Source organism: Aplysia californica, unplaced genomic scaffold (genome assembly GCF_000002075.1).
Source record: "Aplysia californica isolate F4 #8 unplaced genomic scaffold, AplCal3.0 scaffold00369, whole genome shotgun sequence".
Classification (NCBI taxonomy): Eukaryota; Metazoa; Mollusca; class Gastropoda; order Aplysiida; family Aplysiidae; genus Aplysia; species Aplysia californica.
Window position 1 is genome coordinate 389,433 of NW_004797639.1, and position 18,570 is coordinate 408,002.

The window sequence follows — 18,570 nt, forward strand, 5'->3', positions numbered from 1 at the left end:
GTGGGGTGGGGGAGGGTTTGGGGTGGCGTTTAAATTATTAAGAATAATTCGAGATCTAGATCTAGATCTCCAATTTCTTTAAACAGGCCAACATGTATTGGGTCGTTTATAAACAATGGGGGGAAAGGGTAACATCATATTCCCGTGAAGGTTTAGCCATGCCAAAAAAATAAATGATTTTATAATACAAAAAACTTTATAGGCCTACGTACAGACACAGAGGTGTAATCGTTTCGAATAATTTGATCTCTCGATTCAAGTATTATAACCCGCGTTGATTCATTCACCATTCGTTACTAGATCTAGATCTAGATAATATAGATCTAGATCTAGATCTAGATCTTGCTTTCGACACTGACAAATCCTCGTGACTCCGTTGATTGACAGCAAGTCATGACTAATGGGTTTTTTTAAAACACACTCCTTTGACTGCAAGACCGGGGGCGCTTTTAGCGATTGATTGGGGTTATTATAGAAGCGAAAATTGAATGGGTGCATTATCAACAGCATCAACGTTCATGTTTGTTTCAACCCGCGAGAACGAAGGAATTCGGGAAATCCTGAAAGGAACGCGGCCTACCGAGATTTTCTAACGTTCACCACCACGGGTCAGCCGAGATAGCGTGTGTTGATGTCCGTAATTCCACTTTGTAAACATGACCTCTCTCACCACCTTTGACCTGATTTACCCTTGCTCCACCTGCTGGAGATTCAGAATTCAGTGTAAGATCATAGCCTACCGCTCAATCGTTTACTTCGTCAATAGCTCTACATTTTTCGTTAAACGCTTAAATATATGATAAAATAAACTTTGCCAAATGCAATTTCCGATTTTGACAATAACACTGCTATAAAATAATAGCTCCTCCTGTCCGTCCCGACTTACCGTTTTCACACACCCACACACATCTGGGATAATTCTCCACCAGGAACCACAACTCTTGAATCGCGGCCCCAGGGGGTGGTGGCTGGGAAGGGAAGGGAATGTTTGCCCGACGTCACATGACAGACGGACGAGACGTGGTGCGGGTGAGACGAGGCCAAGAGCTTCTGTTTGTGTGTGTTCGGTGTGCCAAGTTCGCCAAGCCTGCCCCCAGATCTAGAGTTGTGCGTGAGTCGATCGATGAGCGTATGAATCAGATTCACGAGTTGCATACATTTACTCACACGGACATGGAAGTCTGTTCCACCATTTTCAATGGATGCCAGGAGATGTCTGTTCAGCGCTAGGATTATGGCCAGTGAGGAAATTCATGGGATTTCAGTCACTGATGTTTACGATCAGGCGGCTGGAATTGCCCATGAATTCGACAAACTTATAAACGCTTACGGTAATGATGCCGTGACAGAACTAATGCCAAAAGTGATCAAATCACTCGAACAACTGGAGACATTGGCATGCAGATATGAGAAAGACGTTGAGGAAATAAACCAGCTGAGGTACAAGGTAGAGAAACTCGAATCGGAAAAAACCGAGAAAGCCCAAGAGCGGGCAAAGTTCGATCAGGTAAGCTAATCGATAAGCTATTTTTGATTCTCACTCATTATTATATTTTGATCCTTTAAAATAACCATTCCTCTGATCAAGGTTCTAACACAAGATTTCTAGATCTAGTGACAATAACTGTGTAACCCATTGGGAGTGGGGGAACTAAGACGGTCTAAGAAGAGGATGGTGGTCAGTCTCACTGTTTTTAGAGCCTAATAACCTATAATAATATATAGAGCCATGGCCCGGCATAAATTATAGGGACAATTATAATAATGTAATAGAATCTAGATCTAGAATCTAGATCTAGATTCTATATAAATAATTAGTATATATATTGGGATTTTATGATTTCTTGGTGGGGACTGCCCTTGTATGGCATGACATTCTTGTGTTCTAGACTCTAGAATATCTCTAGAATCTAGATCTATAACTTTACATTCAAATTCAAGAACAAGAGGGTGGATAGATCTAGATCTAGATCTAGATCTAGAGTTAATTACATTATCGAAGTGATTATTTCTCCGAATGCTCAGAAAAATAAACTGGAACTCTATTTCTCATGGTTTCCGTTCTCGAGATTTTTTGGTTATTTGCGAGATTCAGGCGTCTTCTTTCATTCTTCCGTTCTTCGAGGACTGGGAAGAAGCATTTTTTTGCATGGAATTCAATTTCTAGAGCTAGAGATTTTTAAATGTCTGAATATTCAGATACTTTTCAATTGTGGTGGGGGCAATGTTCCCGGACTATATTTCATTTGATAAGGCCTTCAAACGGTACTGCGAGAAAACAAGACTGCCTGACCTTGGCAGTAACCTATTTTGCATTTAGTCACCTCGTTAGCAAAAACTAAAATCCTTCATGTAAACAAAAAAACAAAGTAATCCCTCCACGCCCCGTTCACACCTTACACACACACACACACACACACACACACACACACACACACACACACACACACACACACACACACTCACACACTCACGCGGGCCACTCCACTCCATTCGCAAATTATCAACAAATCTCGAGAACTAATGGAAACCGTTCGGAGAAATAGAGTTAAAAAAATGTATTTTCCTGAGCGTTCGTAGAAATAGAGCCGGCCTTACAATATTTGATAATATTATAATGGTTTAATTATGTAGGCTAATTGGTCACGTTTAAGGACAGGTAGGCTTAACCAGAATACGGGGGTTACCAGAGATCTTGACCTACACCAAAAGTAGGCATTGCCCTACCTATAGGAGAAGTTTGGTTTCATTGGTGTGTATATTTGTTTGGTTTATAGAGAGAAAACTCTCCTTCTTGTCTTTTAAAGAAACTGAATAAGGATCCGAAAACTTCACCTTCGATTTTCTCAAAACAGCATTTTTTGTGCTTAAAAGCGACCAATTATCATATTATGACATTATGGCATATATATATATATTTCCACTTTCCAACATTTTATTCCGATTTGGAAATCGAAATCTCCCCGTATGATTTGACTACATTTCCAAGAAAACATTGTAGACCTAATATTCCCCCCTATTAATTTCTTTAAAAATTCTCTACTAGAATCTATAACTTATTTTTCAAAGAATAATTTTCAGGAAATGTGGTGTTAGTTGAGTCATATAATGAATATTATCAGAATTAGATTTTAAAAATATAAAAGTAAAAGTGTATAAAACATAAAGGAATCTGAATACTGTGATCGTTTCAAGTCATATTTGTATATATATATATATATCTACAGGGCCTAGATGATCCCATCACATATATGTGCTCGCAATTTTAGGCTCTTTACATCCATTCCAAGTACAAAGAACGAAAACTTAGAAAGTTTATTATTTTTTATGTAAATAAGAAATCACACTCACACACACGCATGCGAACACCCACACTCACCTTTTCTCTTATACGATGAATAATTTATGTAAATAAACACTTCATTATGGAATGAGCCATAGTGTATAGACTTCTTCTAATGTGATCCGTAGGTTAAAATTAGAATATAAATAAAATGATTTTAAATAGATACACACATGATAGAGCCATAAATACTGAAAATGAAGCCACTGAGTTAGGAAGGTTTTCTTTACAAGTCTTTGAATAAGAAGATATCATGTCTAAATTTCCAATCTCTGTTTTTTTTAGTCATCTCTTCTCTGTAATTTAAGGAACAAGGTGTTATTCTACGCCCAAATTTTGGGTGCAGAATAACAAACGCCATTATACTCCCGAATGACAATGTGCAGTTTGTTCTTTTTTGTGTTCTCCGTTTCCGGCTTCGCCCTAAGCCTAGTTTCACGCTGTGAGGAAGCAATCAGAATATCCTCCACACAATGTAAGCATGTTCAAGGGAGCAAAATTTTATTCGTCCCAGGGATTTCAATAGAAGTTGAAAGAATTTGAGGGCGAACACAAATGTTCTTTTGTGTAAAAAAAATTTGACCAAATCTACGACGGACAATAAATCCAGAAAGCATCCAATCGACGAGACTAAATTTAAGCTCGTGCGAGGGACATTGGTGAGTGAAACCCCTGATCCCCCCCGTCCCCCGCCTTCATTATACCATATTATTATGGACCCAAGAAATTTCTTTCAAATTCAACCTGAAGGCCAATGCAACCTAACGAGTTGCTATATTTTGTTTGTGTGCCACACACCTGATATGGGTGGGTTTTTAAAATTAGAGTGATTATATTACGTTACAAACCTGTGAACGCAGTCCTTCTCCGGGGCCAGATATTTAATTTTCTTGGAATATTCAGTTTCTTTTCAGAATGGAATAATTTCAATGATGAACTGGCCGTGTGTTTTAGTTTTATGTTCCTAACTTGTGTCATTTATATTGATCATGAATAAGACCATTTTTAAAATGTTTATTGTTCAAGTTCACCATGATGTGGTTATCCTGTCACTTTACTTTACAACCACTGTACAAGAATGATCTAAATCAGAGACACCACAATATGGCATTAAGTACATTATCTCTTGTTTCATAAAAAATTCAAGTTTGACTATGTACAGTAACAATGTGTTGTTGTTCGAGAGGTCTTTTATTATCACCCTCACATGATAGTTCTTTTTTGACATTTTGTATCATGTCAGAGTTGAAATCTCCGTTGTGTTAAACAATAAAAAATGTAGTGATAAATGATCAAGATATTTCCCAGCTATCATTGTCTTTAGTCAAATGAGCACAAGTTGTGCCCTTCCCCCACATGTGATTAAGTTTTTAAGATTATTGAATGCACTCATAGATTAGAAAGTGTTTGATATCACTTCATGGTGTCTTCTTCCCATAGGTGAAAATTTTGTTTAGAGTGTCAGGGAAATACACTGATTATAGAATAGAGCAATGTTGTCACCTTGCCTTCCATGGCTACAGAGTACACTTTGATTTTTTCAGGCACTAATGCTTAAAGACTTTTTCAAAGAGGGAAGTAAATATCTTGATGCACAAAACACTAAAGTTTGGGGTGATTTTGAACCTTCAAAAATAGTTTTGGTTTACCAATTAGCTCTCGTCGAAAATGTGCTGTAATGTTCTCTCTTGTGTAATTAAAAATTTTGGGAAATGTGGAAAGTATATCTTGTTAATTTGGTTGCTTTCTGTTTTGGGTAGCCAAGAAATGTGCGTTAAGACCTAAAAATGTATGGCTTATTTATATTGAATATTGCCCATACATATGTTAATACTATTTCTTGGAGTTTACATTTTTTGGCCTCAATGATAAGTATTGTGCGGGAGCTTTCTTCTTGTTACCCTTCAAGTTTTCTGGATTCATTAACCTGCAGCTTTTTATGAAAGCGAGTCATTATTTGTGGCTCTGGTGGACTCTGTCTATTTGTTTTTCGTTTCTAACTATTGTCTTTTTCCATTCTAGATGAAATATGGCTAACAGTATCATTCAGGTTTTCCGTGTTTACAAGCTTGAACTCCTCACAAATGAAGTATAAGAAAAAAGTACACCTGGAAAATCGATAATGTGAGATCGGGTTACCAGATTGGTTGCTGTGCTTCCGTTGATTAGAAGTTTGCGCAAGTCACAGAAGGAGTTTTATAAATAAAGCATAGTTGGTTCATTAATTCATTTAGTTTTATTCTACCTGTAACCTTGTCCGCTTGCAAGCACCAATGGGAGGTACAATTTCTTTTCTTTCTCTCCGTTGTTTCTCACTGTCTCAGTGTCTGTCTGTCTGCCCAGCTTTTCCTCTGCACTTGATACTTAATGGCTTATTATTATTTCTCTTTGTGCTTCGTTTGACTCAAACAGCTTCCTCTCAGAACAACTTAGTTCTGTAGACTGACCAAGTGCTTCCTCTCAGAACAACTTAGTTCTGTAGACTGACCAAGTGCTTCCTCTCAGATGGCCTGTCCTGTGTAACTTACAACTTCCAACAAAAATACAAATTTACAACAGTACCTGGTACTGATGTTTTCAGGATGATGAGAAGGTTCCAGAATGTCAAAGGGTCTTTGGGGGTACTCGTACTTTAGCGGGATAGAGCGTATTTTCTTGTTGAAATTAGCTTTGTAATATCATATAGATATGCAGCTATTATTATATTATTATTATTATTATTATTATAATAATATTATATTAAAATATTATAAAACCTGAATGATATTATTAGCTGTATTTCATCTAGAATAGAAAAAGACAATAGTTAGATATGCAATCGGTAAATAAAATATTATTATTATTATTTTTATTATTATCATTGTTATTGTTGTTTATTTTTTAATCTTAAAAAGATAAATATTTTTGCAAATCCTATCGTAATTATTTAGAAAGTTTCAGCTATTTCTTGAGTGAGTTAGTTAAGCACTGCATCAGTTGAGTTTGGCTACTTAGCTCTCCTTTGTATGCCTGTAAACCTGTCATCTTTAGTCATGCATGCAGAAGCATCAACTCTGTATTTTAAGTGTTATTTTTTTTCCCCACCATGTTGAAGTTCTGGTTGGTGTGAAAACACTGCATGGTATGCCTGAGGAAAGCAACACCAGTCTGCCTGTTTTCTGTTTCACAAAAAGTGAAGCATCTGTTGATAAATAGCTGGAATAAGAAGAGAAAAACTCCATCATAAGATCACAAGCTTGCTCTTTTTGGGTGTTATTTTGTATGGACTTAACTCTTTTCCTACCAGGCCAAAATCCACCACTGGCCCAGGGCTTTTCCTTGACCTATTTTTACGTCCCTACCCCGCCAAAGGAAAATGTCAAAACATCCAACTAAACACACACAAACCATATCTTATGGCCCATCAAACTCAAACTGAAGGTTAAAAAATAATCTATTAGATGGCGATACAATATTGAAGATTTATTATTCCAATTATATTACTGTGGGGTTTCTAAAAGTGATTATGCAATATCGAAGGTGTCATATGAAATCAACAATTTTCCAGCTTTGATAGGTCATAACTAAAAAAGTACAACAACAGCATCATTCAAACTTCCCAGGTAGGTTGCCTCAAGTAATGCAAAGAAATGCTGAAAGTTATGTATGGGTGCGTAATGTAGAAGTGAAAGTATGAGACATATCCTGAAGTCAGGGGAGCGTTTTTTTCCCTCATATTTATGTTTCGAAGGGGACAAAAAAAGCGCTGGAATGACTAAAAATTGTCTGTCAGTGCAATATTTTCTTTCGTATCTGCTAACAGAAAGTCTGTTCTATAATTTTGAAAACGTGGATCGGCCGAGAATTGTATTCTTTTCATTACTGGATTTGAATAGATAGCGAGCCACTGGAGCCGTGTTTTGTGGCTCTCGGTCCAACGAGGCAAGGCCAGCGAGTCAAGGCCAGCGAGGCAAGGCCAGAGAGGCAAGGCCCGCGAGCCGCAAAATGCGGCTTGTGGTAGGGAAAGTGTTAATTTAATTATGATGAAAGTGAGGGGTCAGATGTGAGCATGACGAAATATTGGATAAAGGTTGATGTCTAAACATGATTCAGTAATTAATTTTTTTAACCGGCCTCGAGAAATAATGAAGGATCACCTTGAGAAATAATGTAGAATTACTTGAAAACTATGAAGAATCAGGAATCCCTTTTGAAAAAAAAAAAAGAAGAATCACCTGGAGAGATAATTCAAAAATCACATAATGTGGACATTTATTTTGTCATAACGGTCAGTATCTTTCTAATGTGCACCATTTTCGTCAGCGCTCTCCACTTTCACTTCTACCTTCACTCCCCATCGTATCTGTGTTGATGTAACTGAAAAACAAAGGCACAAAAAAAGGTAAATTTTCAGTTTCCAAGAACTCGCAATAATGGAGGTCAACGTTAGTCAACAAACTTTGGCAGCCATTTTCTTGCTAATTTTATCTCGGAAACCAGGCAACCCTCACCTCCTCCAATCTCGAATATCATTGAATATGCCAACTTCTATTCAAAAAGATAGAAAGACAGGTATATTTTTTCATTGAGAGCAAGACAAATGAATAGGCTTTAGGATGATACCAATAACTCCACATGCACAAAAACTGAGGAGCCCTTGATTCCACCAGGCTGTGATACATATTATGATCACTATTGTGAATATGAACTACAATGGCTAAGGCTAGTTTCAATAAAATGAGCCCAATCCTGAAAAATAGAAACATCTCAATGAACACCAAAATGAAAGTCCTGAAATGCTATGTTTGGTCAACCCTTCTATATGGCTGTGAATGCTGGACAATCACTAAAGACTGTGAAAATAAAATAAAAGCAACAGAAATGTGTTTTTTTAGGAGACTGCTAAGAGTATCGTGGAAGGAAAAGAAATCAAATGAGGTAGTGCCTGATGAAGCCCATGTGGTTTGCTCAATGTTAAAAACAATCAGGAAACGACAAATGCAGTTTTTGGGACACCTGAATAGACATAAGGGTCTTAAACATCTAGCTCTCACTGGCAAAATTGAGGGCAAGTGAGGCAGGGGTAGGCATAGAACAACATACTTAGGGAACCTAAACAAATGGGTAACTGGGAAAGATCAGGTTAAAGTGTAGCTTTTTTGAGAGCATCCGAGCAAAGGAATGAATGGAGAACCATGATCACCGATGTCTGTAGCAGATCTGGCACTGGATGATGATGATGATGATTGTGAATATTCTTATTTTTGTTTTTAAAAAATTAAAACAAACTGAAAGAAGTGAAAGATATATGAAGTTCTGTCTTTCTTGATGTGCTTTTGACCTTTAATATTCTTCTAGACACAGGTTCCGTGTGTGTTTGTTTGTGTGTGTATGTTTGTGCGCACATGTATGCGTGTGTGTGTGTGTGTGTGTGTGTGTGTGTGCGCGTGTATGCGTGTGTGTGTGTGTGTGTGTGTGTGTGTGTGTGTGTGTGTGTGTATGCATGTGTGTGTGTGTGTGAGACTTACAACAAGCTGTGGGTGATTTGCTGTGGTGTTATCTTCTATTTTCATTTATATTGGGGGGGTTACTTACCATGATAATCTGTTCCCTGGCTGGTGAAATAAGGGCAGCTACTGTGATGACTTGCTAACAACGCTGCTCAACCATAAAAGACTTGGAAAAGAATGTGCCTGTAATAATATAAAGTAATTTTGTGTTTTGCTATTTTGTTTCAGGAGCTAGAATCTATTGAGGAAAACTGGCAGTCAGAGGTGAAGAATTTGTTGACGGTTGTAAGCAAATTGCAAGAAGAAAACAAGCGCATGAGAGAAAATGCTCGCTCGGAAAAACATGCTGCTGTTGCTGAAATTACAGCAAAACGACATGGTAAGTCTGGTTTTTTTTCCACACGATGTTTAAAATGTATGTTTTCATCTGATTAAATACCTGTTGTTCCCGTGAGTTTGTGATTTGAGTAATAAACAATGGTTTATCTGTCAATGTCTAACGATGATCAATAAGTGGAAAGGAGAGTGTATCTTAAAGATAAATAGAAAAATAAGGGTCAAAATGACGATGACGTGTTGTTGCTTCTGCTATGATCAATAATACCAATTCTGGTAGAGAAGAGTTCGCCTCATTTTGAGCATTTAAAAGCTTCATTTCCACCAGTGTACGTGAGCAACTTACAGGCTTCTTTGTTGGCTTCAACATTTCTACTTCATGAGGCCTCACACGATTTGTAGTGCTCTGTAATTGCTTCTATCACGCATGTTCTCATTCTGACAGTATTTTTATCTTATAATTCTCAAAGTACTTTTTTCTTGTGTTTTTAAGCTTTTATTTCAAGTGGGTGATTAGAAGTGCTGTTGGTAGGTTCTACTTTAAAAAAAAACATTGTCTGTGTTGTTTCTTCCTGCCCATCGTGTTTTTTCCTACTCAAAATGTGGATGTGTTTGTCTTTTCTTTTCTCATCTTGGCTTTTTCTATGCTGTTTACTTTGCAGTTGGAGTATTTTGTTATAGTACAGATGTTTGTATACCCTCAACCCTCTTTTGTAACACTAAATGACCGTTATGCAGTCAAACCTGTGTAATTCACCCCCTGGGCGGTGCTACTAACTGACTGAAGTGTCTTTGAGCAATTCCCAAAGGGGGGACATTAACCATGTTCTTATGCACAGTAGAATTGTAATTGTAAATGGGCTGATTCATCAATGTCATGCTCATAACGGTACCTGAACTGCAACAGGGAACTGCTGCTTTTTCTTCCCTAATCTTTACTAGCGTCATTTTTTCCTCTACTTCTTTTGTATGTTTGTCACACTCTTGTGATGCGCTATTTCCGAGGTGCCTTGATATTCGAAGCTGACTTTGTGCTGTTGAAGCTAGAGAGGTGAGCAGAGTAAATCTGATTCCCTGTAAGGACTTCTCTGTTGACATCCACCCTTTGGCGCTCATATGACCTTATGCAGTTGCGAGTGCTGAAAAACCTCTCCTAAAACAAAACGAACCTGTGTAAAACGGTCACCCATTGTCATGGAGAAAAGTGGCCGCATAACAGAGGTGGCCGACGTCTTAGGCAGGACTGATCAAAATGAAGACAACAAATCATTCTCTTCTGAGGTCTAAACCGGGGCTAATCTCAGGATTAGGATTGCCTTAAGGTGAATTCAAAAGGGTTTTTGTTTTCTGTTCGAAAAGAGGGGGTGGGTGATGTAAGAAGGGATTTTTGTGTTGTTGTTTTGTTTTTTTTGGTCAGCTTTCTTTTTGTTGCTGATTTTGTGCAAGGATAAAATGAACTAAATATTATGTAAATAAGACGATGAAGGCCGAGTGCGATGGTAAAACAAACACATGGGTCGCCCCCACTCGGAGAACAAGCAACACGTCTATCACAAGTTCACGTCAACGTCCATTGTAACTTTGTTACAGATTAGGTAAACAAACAGTGACCAGTCACCTCACACACGATTTGTGCACGAGTTGTGGGCCAGGCTTATATGTTTCTGCAGATCACCTGCTTCTCTCACCAGTTGTTGAAAATTTACCCATTGGTCAACTTAGGTAAACATTCATTGGAGGGACTAACAATAATGACAGGTGAATGAATTATGATGGCCCGCCCGTCCATAGCGTGAGGGGCCGATTCAAAATTTATGACAAAGTATCGACAGTGAGTGACCACGCCTGGCTGCCCGAGGCAGGTAAATTTGACCATGGGTTGATAAAATAAGGTGGCTGCGGCCACATTGGACAGGTGACCGTTTTACACAATTAAATTGTATAGAAAAAATGCAAGGGGGAAATGGAAAGTGTCCGCTTGTACAGGTGGCCGTCTTATAGAGGTGGCCGTCAGGGCAGGTTCGACTGTAGTGCCAATTTGCTTTGCTTCTCTCAGACTAATTCTTATTCGTTTCAGGGGAAGTGGGAGCTTTGATGAACTGACTCGCATAAATGTCATGTCTTCTCTAAAATCATATTTTTTCTTAATACACTCTCTCAAGAGAACTTACAGCTTTTGTACAAACTTTCTTCATGGCTCTACTGTCCTGTTTTTGTCTATGATGTTCTCAGAAACGGAAGAGCAAGAGATCAAAGTCTTGACCAAACTGAAGGAGACAGTCGACAAACAGAGGGAGGAGTTACGACAGATGAAGCGAGATCTCGGACAAAAAGCTGTGGACTGTGATGCTGTGAGTAGCCTTTAATAGTGGCCTTTAATGTTAAAAGGTTTTAGTTTAAACGAGTTATTTAATTTTTTTAAATTAAAGAGATAATGTTGTAACTTGTAAGTATAAAGATTTTGGTAGTTTTTTGCCAAGGCTTCTCAAATAAACCCAAAGGGATGAATTAAATTACTGTTCTGAGCCAACAAGGTTTTCTGATAAATGGCTCTGAACTGACAAAAAAAGCAGATGTTAGACTCTTACTACATGGCATGGCAAACTTGATCACTTTTTTTTCCCACCTCTGCCTATTTTATTGCCCTCTTTGTTTAATCTGGCTATTGTCTTGATTTTCCTCAGTACTTAATGGTCATTATTGTGTCCATATGTGTTTTTCTGTTCTGTCACTCTACTGTAAAGTTCTCCTTTTCAGATTGGAAGGGCTGTTGCTTATAAATAGCCCAGATGCTTTGAAAAACCTCTTATTGCGGCCACTGCAGGTTTTTCTTGCTTCATTGCTTTTTGATGCTTCTGGCAATTACTGAAGGTCTTATAAAGGAGCTGAGTGGTTGTAGGGCACCCCTCTTCCCTCTTTGGTCCTGCTTCATTCACTCTTTAACTTGGAGGGGGGGGGGGGTGTTAAGGTGTTTGGGTTGGCTTTTTTTTCGGTCTGTCTTCCTTTTTCCCAACAATAAATGACTGTTTCTGTATATGTGTACTTCTTTTACATGTCCCATAGTGGGGTAATTTTTTTTCTTTTTTGTCATAATACTGTTTCCTTTTGGGGGTGGGATGGAAGGGGTGGAGGAGTATAGATTTTTTAACTGTACTTTTGCAGTAATCATTACCGTTTCCTTCAGCTTCAAGCACAGCTGGAGCGCATCGCCAAAGTCAACGCAGACTTGCGGCGGAAAAACACGACACACAAGAAGCAGGCGCGTACGCTGCTGGAGGAGAAGTCTGACCTGGAGACGCAGCTGCACGAGAAGGACCTGGAGGTGGACCACATCAAGAAGTTGATGAACGAGCAGGAGAAGTACGACGAGCAGAGGGCCGCCGTCAAGGCTGTCATCGATTCGGCCAACAGTGTAGAGGGCGAGGATGACACACAGGTGAGTTCCATGCTCCATTTCTTATTTAATTTTTTGGGATTTTTTTTTTGCGTGAACTGTTTGTTTGTAAAGTTTTCCCCGGTAAATAGAAACTGTTGCAAAGTGTGTTAGGATTTTTCACTTTTTTTTGCGTGAACTGTTTGTTTGTAAAGTTTTCCCCGGTAAATAGAAACTGTTGCAAAGTGTGTAAGGATTTTTCACTTTTTTTTGCGTGAATTGTTTGTTTGTAAAGTTTTCCCCTGTAGTATTTCCCACACTATTTGTTTAGCCATTACATGAGGGACTATTACCATTTACAGGATTTGAAAATATTAGATAGTCTGTAAAATATTGCCATTTGAAAAGGGTCAGCAACACGCACTAAAAAGTGGCTTAGATGGAAGACCAAGACTCGTTCTCATTTCCCACTTTGTTACCACGTGCTAAGTTATTGTAGGTCAAGAAAGCAATCTTTGCCCTTGTAATAGTCCTGTTTGTTATAACGAAATGGCCAGCTGTCACTTGTAAAGTATAGTCTGTTCTCATTGGATGTGTGTTTAAGTTATTAAGAAGTAGAAATTTCAATCCCGATACTGTTGGGTTCAGGGCCCAACGCAGAAGTGCATAACCCAACTATCTCGGGCTCAGGGCTGAAGTGACATCGGGGAGAAAGAAGAAGGTATAAACACTTTCCAGGCAGTCCTGTACCAGCACACAGTCAAATTATATGGACACTAAAGTGACAGATAAAGGCATAATTCTTTCCAGACAGACATATATCAGCACATAGTCAAATCTGTAGTGACGCTAGAGAGACAGAAGAAGGTATAACTCTTTCAAGACAGTCATGTACCAGCACACAGTCAAAGCTGTACTGACACTAGAGAGGCAGAAGAAGGTATACATTTTTTCCCCCCAAAAGTCATGTTATACCAGCACACAGTCAAAGCTGTACTGACACTAGAGAGACAGAGAAGGTACACATTTTTTTTCCCCAGCAGTCATGTTATACCAGCACATATCAAGCCTGTACCGACACCAGATATAAAAAACCCCATTCAAACAGTTATCAGAAAATAGATAAAGCTATATAAAAATACACCACACCAAAGTGTGAGTCAGTGTGTCAATCCTTCAACTGACATATTAAAAAATAAAGTTAGTTTTGAAGATTCCTCCTTTTAGATAACTAGTTGGTTTGGCAGGAACATCACACTTAGTCTTCTTTCTCTCTGTGCTTTGCTCCTTTGCACATTGGTGTGGTGTATTTTTATATAGCTTTATCTATTTTCTGATAACTGTTTCAATGGGGTTTTTTTATATCTGGTGTCGGTACAGGCTTAATATGTGCTGGTATAACATGACTGTTGGGGAGAAAAAATGTATACCTTCCTCTGTCTCTCTAGTGTCAGTACAGCTTTGACTGCGTGCTGGTATAACATGATTGTTGGGGAAAAAAAATGTATACCTTCCTCTGTCTCTCTAGTGTCAGTACAGCTTTGATTGTGTGCTGGTACATGACTGTCTTAAAAGAGTTATACTTTCTTCAGGGGGCTCTCGTGGCCTAGAGGTTAAGGTGTTGGCCTCTCATTCAAAGGTCCCGGGTTTGAATCCGGGTAGCGACCGAAAAATTTTCTTCTCTAAAATTATCTCCTTTCACCTCCTTTCTTGCTCTCTAGCAATGTTCTGTTGTCTACTTTCAATTCCACTTTCTGCCCCCACCCCCTCACCTCCTTTGCCCCCTCCTCTGGGCTCCTGACTTTTTCTGCAGCCTTTCTACTGCTACTCCTTGGCTACTCCTTGGCTCCTCCTTACTGCTGTCTTTCTGCCACACCCCTGATCTTCTGGTAGGAAAGATCTACACCTAGCCTTCTCGGACAAGGGCGAAAAATCTGGGAGGGCCTGTGTGCAAGTTGCGCACGTTAAAGATCCCTTGGTGGTCTAAAATCGATTAGAGTAGGCTTCGGCCGCCACCCGGGCAAAATTCAAAATTTCCTACCAACTGAAAATATTAGGTGTGTCCCGCGCGCTCATATGACCTTATGCAGTTGCGAGCGCCGTAAAACACTTTACAAAAACAAAAAAATACCTTCTTCTGTCTTTCTTGTGTCACTACAGATTTGACTATGTGCTGATATATGTCTGTCTGGAAAGAATTATGCCTTTATCTATCACTTTAGTGTCCATATAATTTGACTGTGTCCTGGTACAGGACTGCCTGGAAAGAGTTTATACCTTCTTCTTTCTCCCCAATGTCACTTCAGCTTTGCCTGTGTGTTAGTACATGACTGCGTGGAAAGGGTTCATAACTTTTTCTTTCTCTCCAGTGTCACTACAGCTTTGACTGCACTAGTACTTGCCTGTGTGGAAAGGGTTCATACCTTCTTCTTTCTCTCCGGTGTGAGTGTAGCTTTGACTGTGGTCTAGTACTTGACTGCGGTGAAAGGGTTCATACACCTTCTTTTTTCTCATAGGTATCAATACAGCATTGACTGTGTGCTAGTACATGACTGCGAGGGAAGGGTTCATACCTTTTTTTTTCTTTTTTTTTTTTTAAACCTTCTTCTTTCTCTTTGGTCTCACAGGAGCTTTGACTGTGTGCTAGTACATGATTGTGTGGAAAGTGTTCATATCTGCCCTTTGGTGTGGTTTGCTTCTTCTTTCCTATCAAACATCTATCGTCCTAATCTCCCCTTCTTCTTTTTTATGTTTGTTACTCTCTTGTAACACCTCTAATCTTCTGGCGCTCATATGACGTTGTGCAGTTGCGAGCGCTGTAAAACCTTTACTAAAACTAAATACTTTCTTCTTTCTCTCTCTCTCCGGTGTCAGGTGCCTGCAGAGGCTGATGGAGAGCCCATGAAGCAGCAGCTGGCCAAAGCGTCGGCGGTCAGCACAGGGACGGAGACGGAGCCCAGTGCGGACGAGTTGCCCCTCAGTCCGGGCAGTCCCAGCTCAGGCTTCGACTTGGAGGGCAAGGTGGTCATTGATCTCAAAGATCCAAACCGGCCGCGCTTTACACTGCAAGAACTGCGGCAGGTAAGAGGCTGAAGAAGTGGAAATGACTCTTTTGGGGGGGGGGGGGGGGGGGAGATTACATATTTGTGGGGCATGCTGAGCTAGGAAGGATGGCCCAGGACAGAGATAAATGGAAGCAGCTTGTATTTGGCCTATACCCTGCCAGGGGTGAAAGGCATTGATGATGATGATGATGCTGATCGCAATCTGCGAATGGGGATATTGGCCGAAAATGGACGAGAGGTCAAATTTGTAGATTTTCAGCTGATGCCATTTTCTTCGAGTTAAACATGTCTTATCACGTCCCTCACGGAAACGTCCATTTAACAGAGATGGTCGTCTTTGTGCTTGGAAGCTGTTTCCCTTTTTGTAGAGCATCAGCTTTTGCAGACAGGTTTAAGGTAGTTCACCTAAACGAAGGTAGTTCACCTAAACGAAGGTAGTTCACCTAAACGAAGGTAGTTCACCTAAACGACGGTAGTTCACCTAAACGAACACCTAAACGAAGGTAGTTCACCTAAACGAAGGTAGTTCACCTAAACGAAGGTAGTTCACCTAAACGACGGTAGTTCACCTAAACGAAGGTAGCTTACCTAAACGAAGGTAGTTCACCTAAACGATTTAATTAAAATTGGGTTGAGTTGTGTATAAAATGTTTACAATCAGCACTTGGGTGTTTTTGTTGAGGTGCTGCAATTTTGTGCTGACAAGTCGTAACCTCAAACTCATATGACCTTATGCAGTTGCGAGCACCGTAAAACCCCATACGTGGGTGGTTGGCGGGTGCTCTGGTGCCGTTTGCTTCTTCTTTCCTATCATACGTCTATCATTCTTATCTCCCCTTCTTCTTTTTTTTACGTTTGTTACTCTCTTGTAACACCTCTAATCTTTTGGCTCTCATATGACCTTATGCTGTTGCGAGCGGCGTAGAACCTCTACTAAAACTAAACTTAAAAACCCCATACTAAACTAAAAAATAAAACTCAAACTCTGCTTAGCTCTTGAAAAGAGAACATTTTTCGCATTTTTTCTTTAAACTTTTATCATAGGTGCTAATGGAGAGGAATGAGTTGAAGACAAAGCTCATTGAGGTGGAAGACGAGCTGGCACACTATCGTCCCAGGTAAGAGCAGTCTCTCCTTCTTAATGTGTTATAAGTTTCTACTATGTCTCATCGGAGTACTGAGAAGTCTGTCTCATTAAAGGAGACGTCGCACCTGTCAACAGATTCGGGGGGGGGGGGGGGGCTGCAAGTGTCGTAATTTGAAAACGGACTTGATTTTAATTTGTCTTTATCCTCCCAAAGATTCGGCAATAAAAATTGCTTTTCTTTTTTGAGAGAATCTCTGAAAGTCTAGGTCAAATACAAACAAAAAAGTATGGAAATGAAATGTAGATTGAAGAATCTAAAGACAAATTGTCTGTAAAAGAATGGCTCTTTTACGTTTTTTCAAAATACCTAAAACATTCACAGTCCATTATAATTTTCTCTTCTCATTATGTCACCTACGTGTAGCATAGGACCATGGTCTTTTTGACAACCATATCCGTGTAAAAGTGAAATTTGTCACTACAGAATGTCTTACATTATATAGATTGTGGGTTGAAATTCGAGAACATTAAATCAAGTTTGTTGTAAGGTGCGGCAGATCTCTCAATGTTTTCAAATACATTTGTTTTATTTGTCTGATCCCCAGCACTTGTATGGAGTTGGTTATGCAAAGAGTCCTTTGAATGTGAATGTTATATCTTCATTTGATTCAAACACTGTTTAACGGGACACGGTTTGGAAATTAATTAAATGGAGATGATCGGTTTATATACTTGACGGGGAGGGTTTGAAAATTATGGTTGCACTGTTCTTATTTATTTCATGTAAGCATTGGAGCACTGAGTACGAAGAGAGAAGAGAAAAACCCCATTGTTATATTATGTGTGATGACACATTTTGACTGGTCTGCTGCTGTAAATGAAATTGTATTCAACCTTTTAAGGCCCCATCAAATTTTCAAATAAGTTATGAGCTAGAAAAATGTTCGGTTACCATGTGCTTGACATGGGTAGTATTGTCAACACCAAGCCTGAAGAATGGGTGTAGTAGGATAGTGCAGAAAACAGTTGATAAAAGTATTGTTATATCTCGCTCTGCATCAAGAAAACGTACTCAAGGCCCTGACTTTTGATATGAAAGCAACTACTAATGCAATTCAGGCCGGAAGTGGTCATGGATGTTATATCTCTTTGTGTCTCAGTGCATCTTTTTCATGTGGTTTTCGGCAGATATTTGGTTGTTACTTTTTTGTGTCATGCAATTCTCTTTTCTTTGATTTGGTTCTCTGAGCTCTTTCTGTGAACCCTCGACTAACTGTTTATGATGACAGAATTAGAATAAATCCTTCATGTTATTAATCCTGTATCCTCTTTAGATTTAAAAATTTGCCCTCTAATTGAAACTGTCACATCCTGGTTTTGAAAGCTATACGAGAAAGCTAAAACAGCAACCCCAAAACATGTGGATTATGTGTTTTCGATAAAAAAAATGATACCTAACTAGTTGGAAAGAAGGAGGTGTAAATAGGTATTAATATATATAAAAAAATATTCCAATTTTGCTGGGAAATCTGAAGGGTGTTGCTGCATAATAAGAGGTGGTGCCAAAATTCAGGCAAAGTGGTAGGAAGGAGAAGTGGAAGTGAGACTGGCATGGAATTCCAGCTTAATTAAACGTTAAGGGAGAAAGGGTGAGGTAATGGTTGGAGAGATGAAAGGCGGTATTAATTCAAAGCGAGAAAATATATGAATAAGTGGTAGTTATTGACAAAAGAGCAAAGCGAGAAAATATATGAATAAGTGGTAGTTATTGACAAAAGAGCAAAGCGAGAAAATATATGAATAAGTGGTAGTTACTGACAAAAGAGCAAAGCGAGAAAATATGAATAAGTGGTAGTTACTGACAAGAGAGGGCAGTA

The 18,570-nt window shown here is 39.1% G+C and overlaps 2 protein-coding genes across 8 annotated transcripts in view; one reads left to right on the forward strand and one right to left on the reverse strand.

The window, feature by feature from the left end:
- LOC101848986 overlaps nucleotides 1-973 on the reverse strand; it is an 8,284-nt gene extending 7,311 nt beyond the window's left edge. Inside the window, exon 1 of one of the 2 annotated variants that reach the window (XM_005103354.3) lies at nucleotides 887-973. The gene's annotated coding sequence lies outside the window, so the exon portion shown is untranslated. Of the gene's footprint in view, nucleotides 1-580; nucleotides 604-886 lie in introns of those variants that run through there. The other variant, XM_035971066.1, reaches the window with a different exon arrangement.
- A 104-nt stretch (nucleotides 974-1,077) lies between these two features.
- LOC101848130 (RILP-like protein 1) overlaps nucleotides 1,078-18,570 on the forward strand; it is a 40,811-nt gene continuing 23,318 nt past the window's right edge. For all 6 annotated transcript variants that reach the window (XM_005103349.3, XM_005103350.3, XM_013085376.2 and 3 more), the window contains exons 1-6: nucleotides 1,078-1,507; nucleotides 9,061-9,211; nucleotides 11,401-11,519; nucleotides 12,353-12,604; nucleotides 15,416-15,622; nucleotides 16,651-16,724. In XM_005103349.3, coding sequence (XP_005103406.1) covers nucleotides 1,199-1,507; nucleotides 9,061-9,211; nucleotides 11,401-11,519; nucleotides 12,353-12,604; nucleotides 15,416-15,622; nucleotides 16,651-16,724 — 1,112 coding nt within the window. In that variant the 5' untranslated portion in view covers nucleotides 1,078-1,198. The remainder of the gene's footprint in view (nucleotides 1,508-9,060; nucleotides 9,212-11,400; nucleotides 11,520-12,352; nucleotides 12,605-15,415; nucleotides 15,623-16,650; nucleotides 16,725-18,570) is intronic.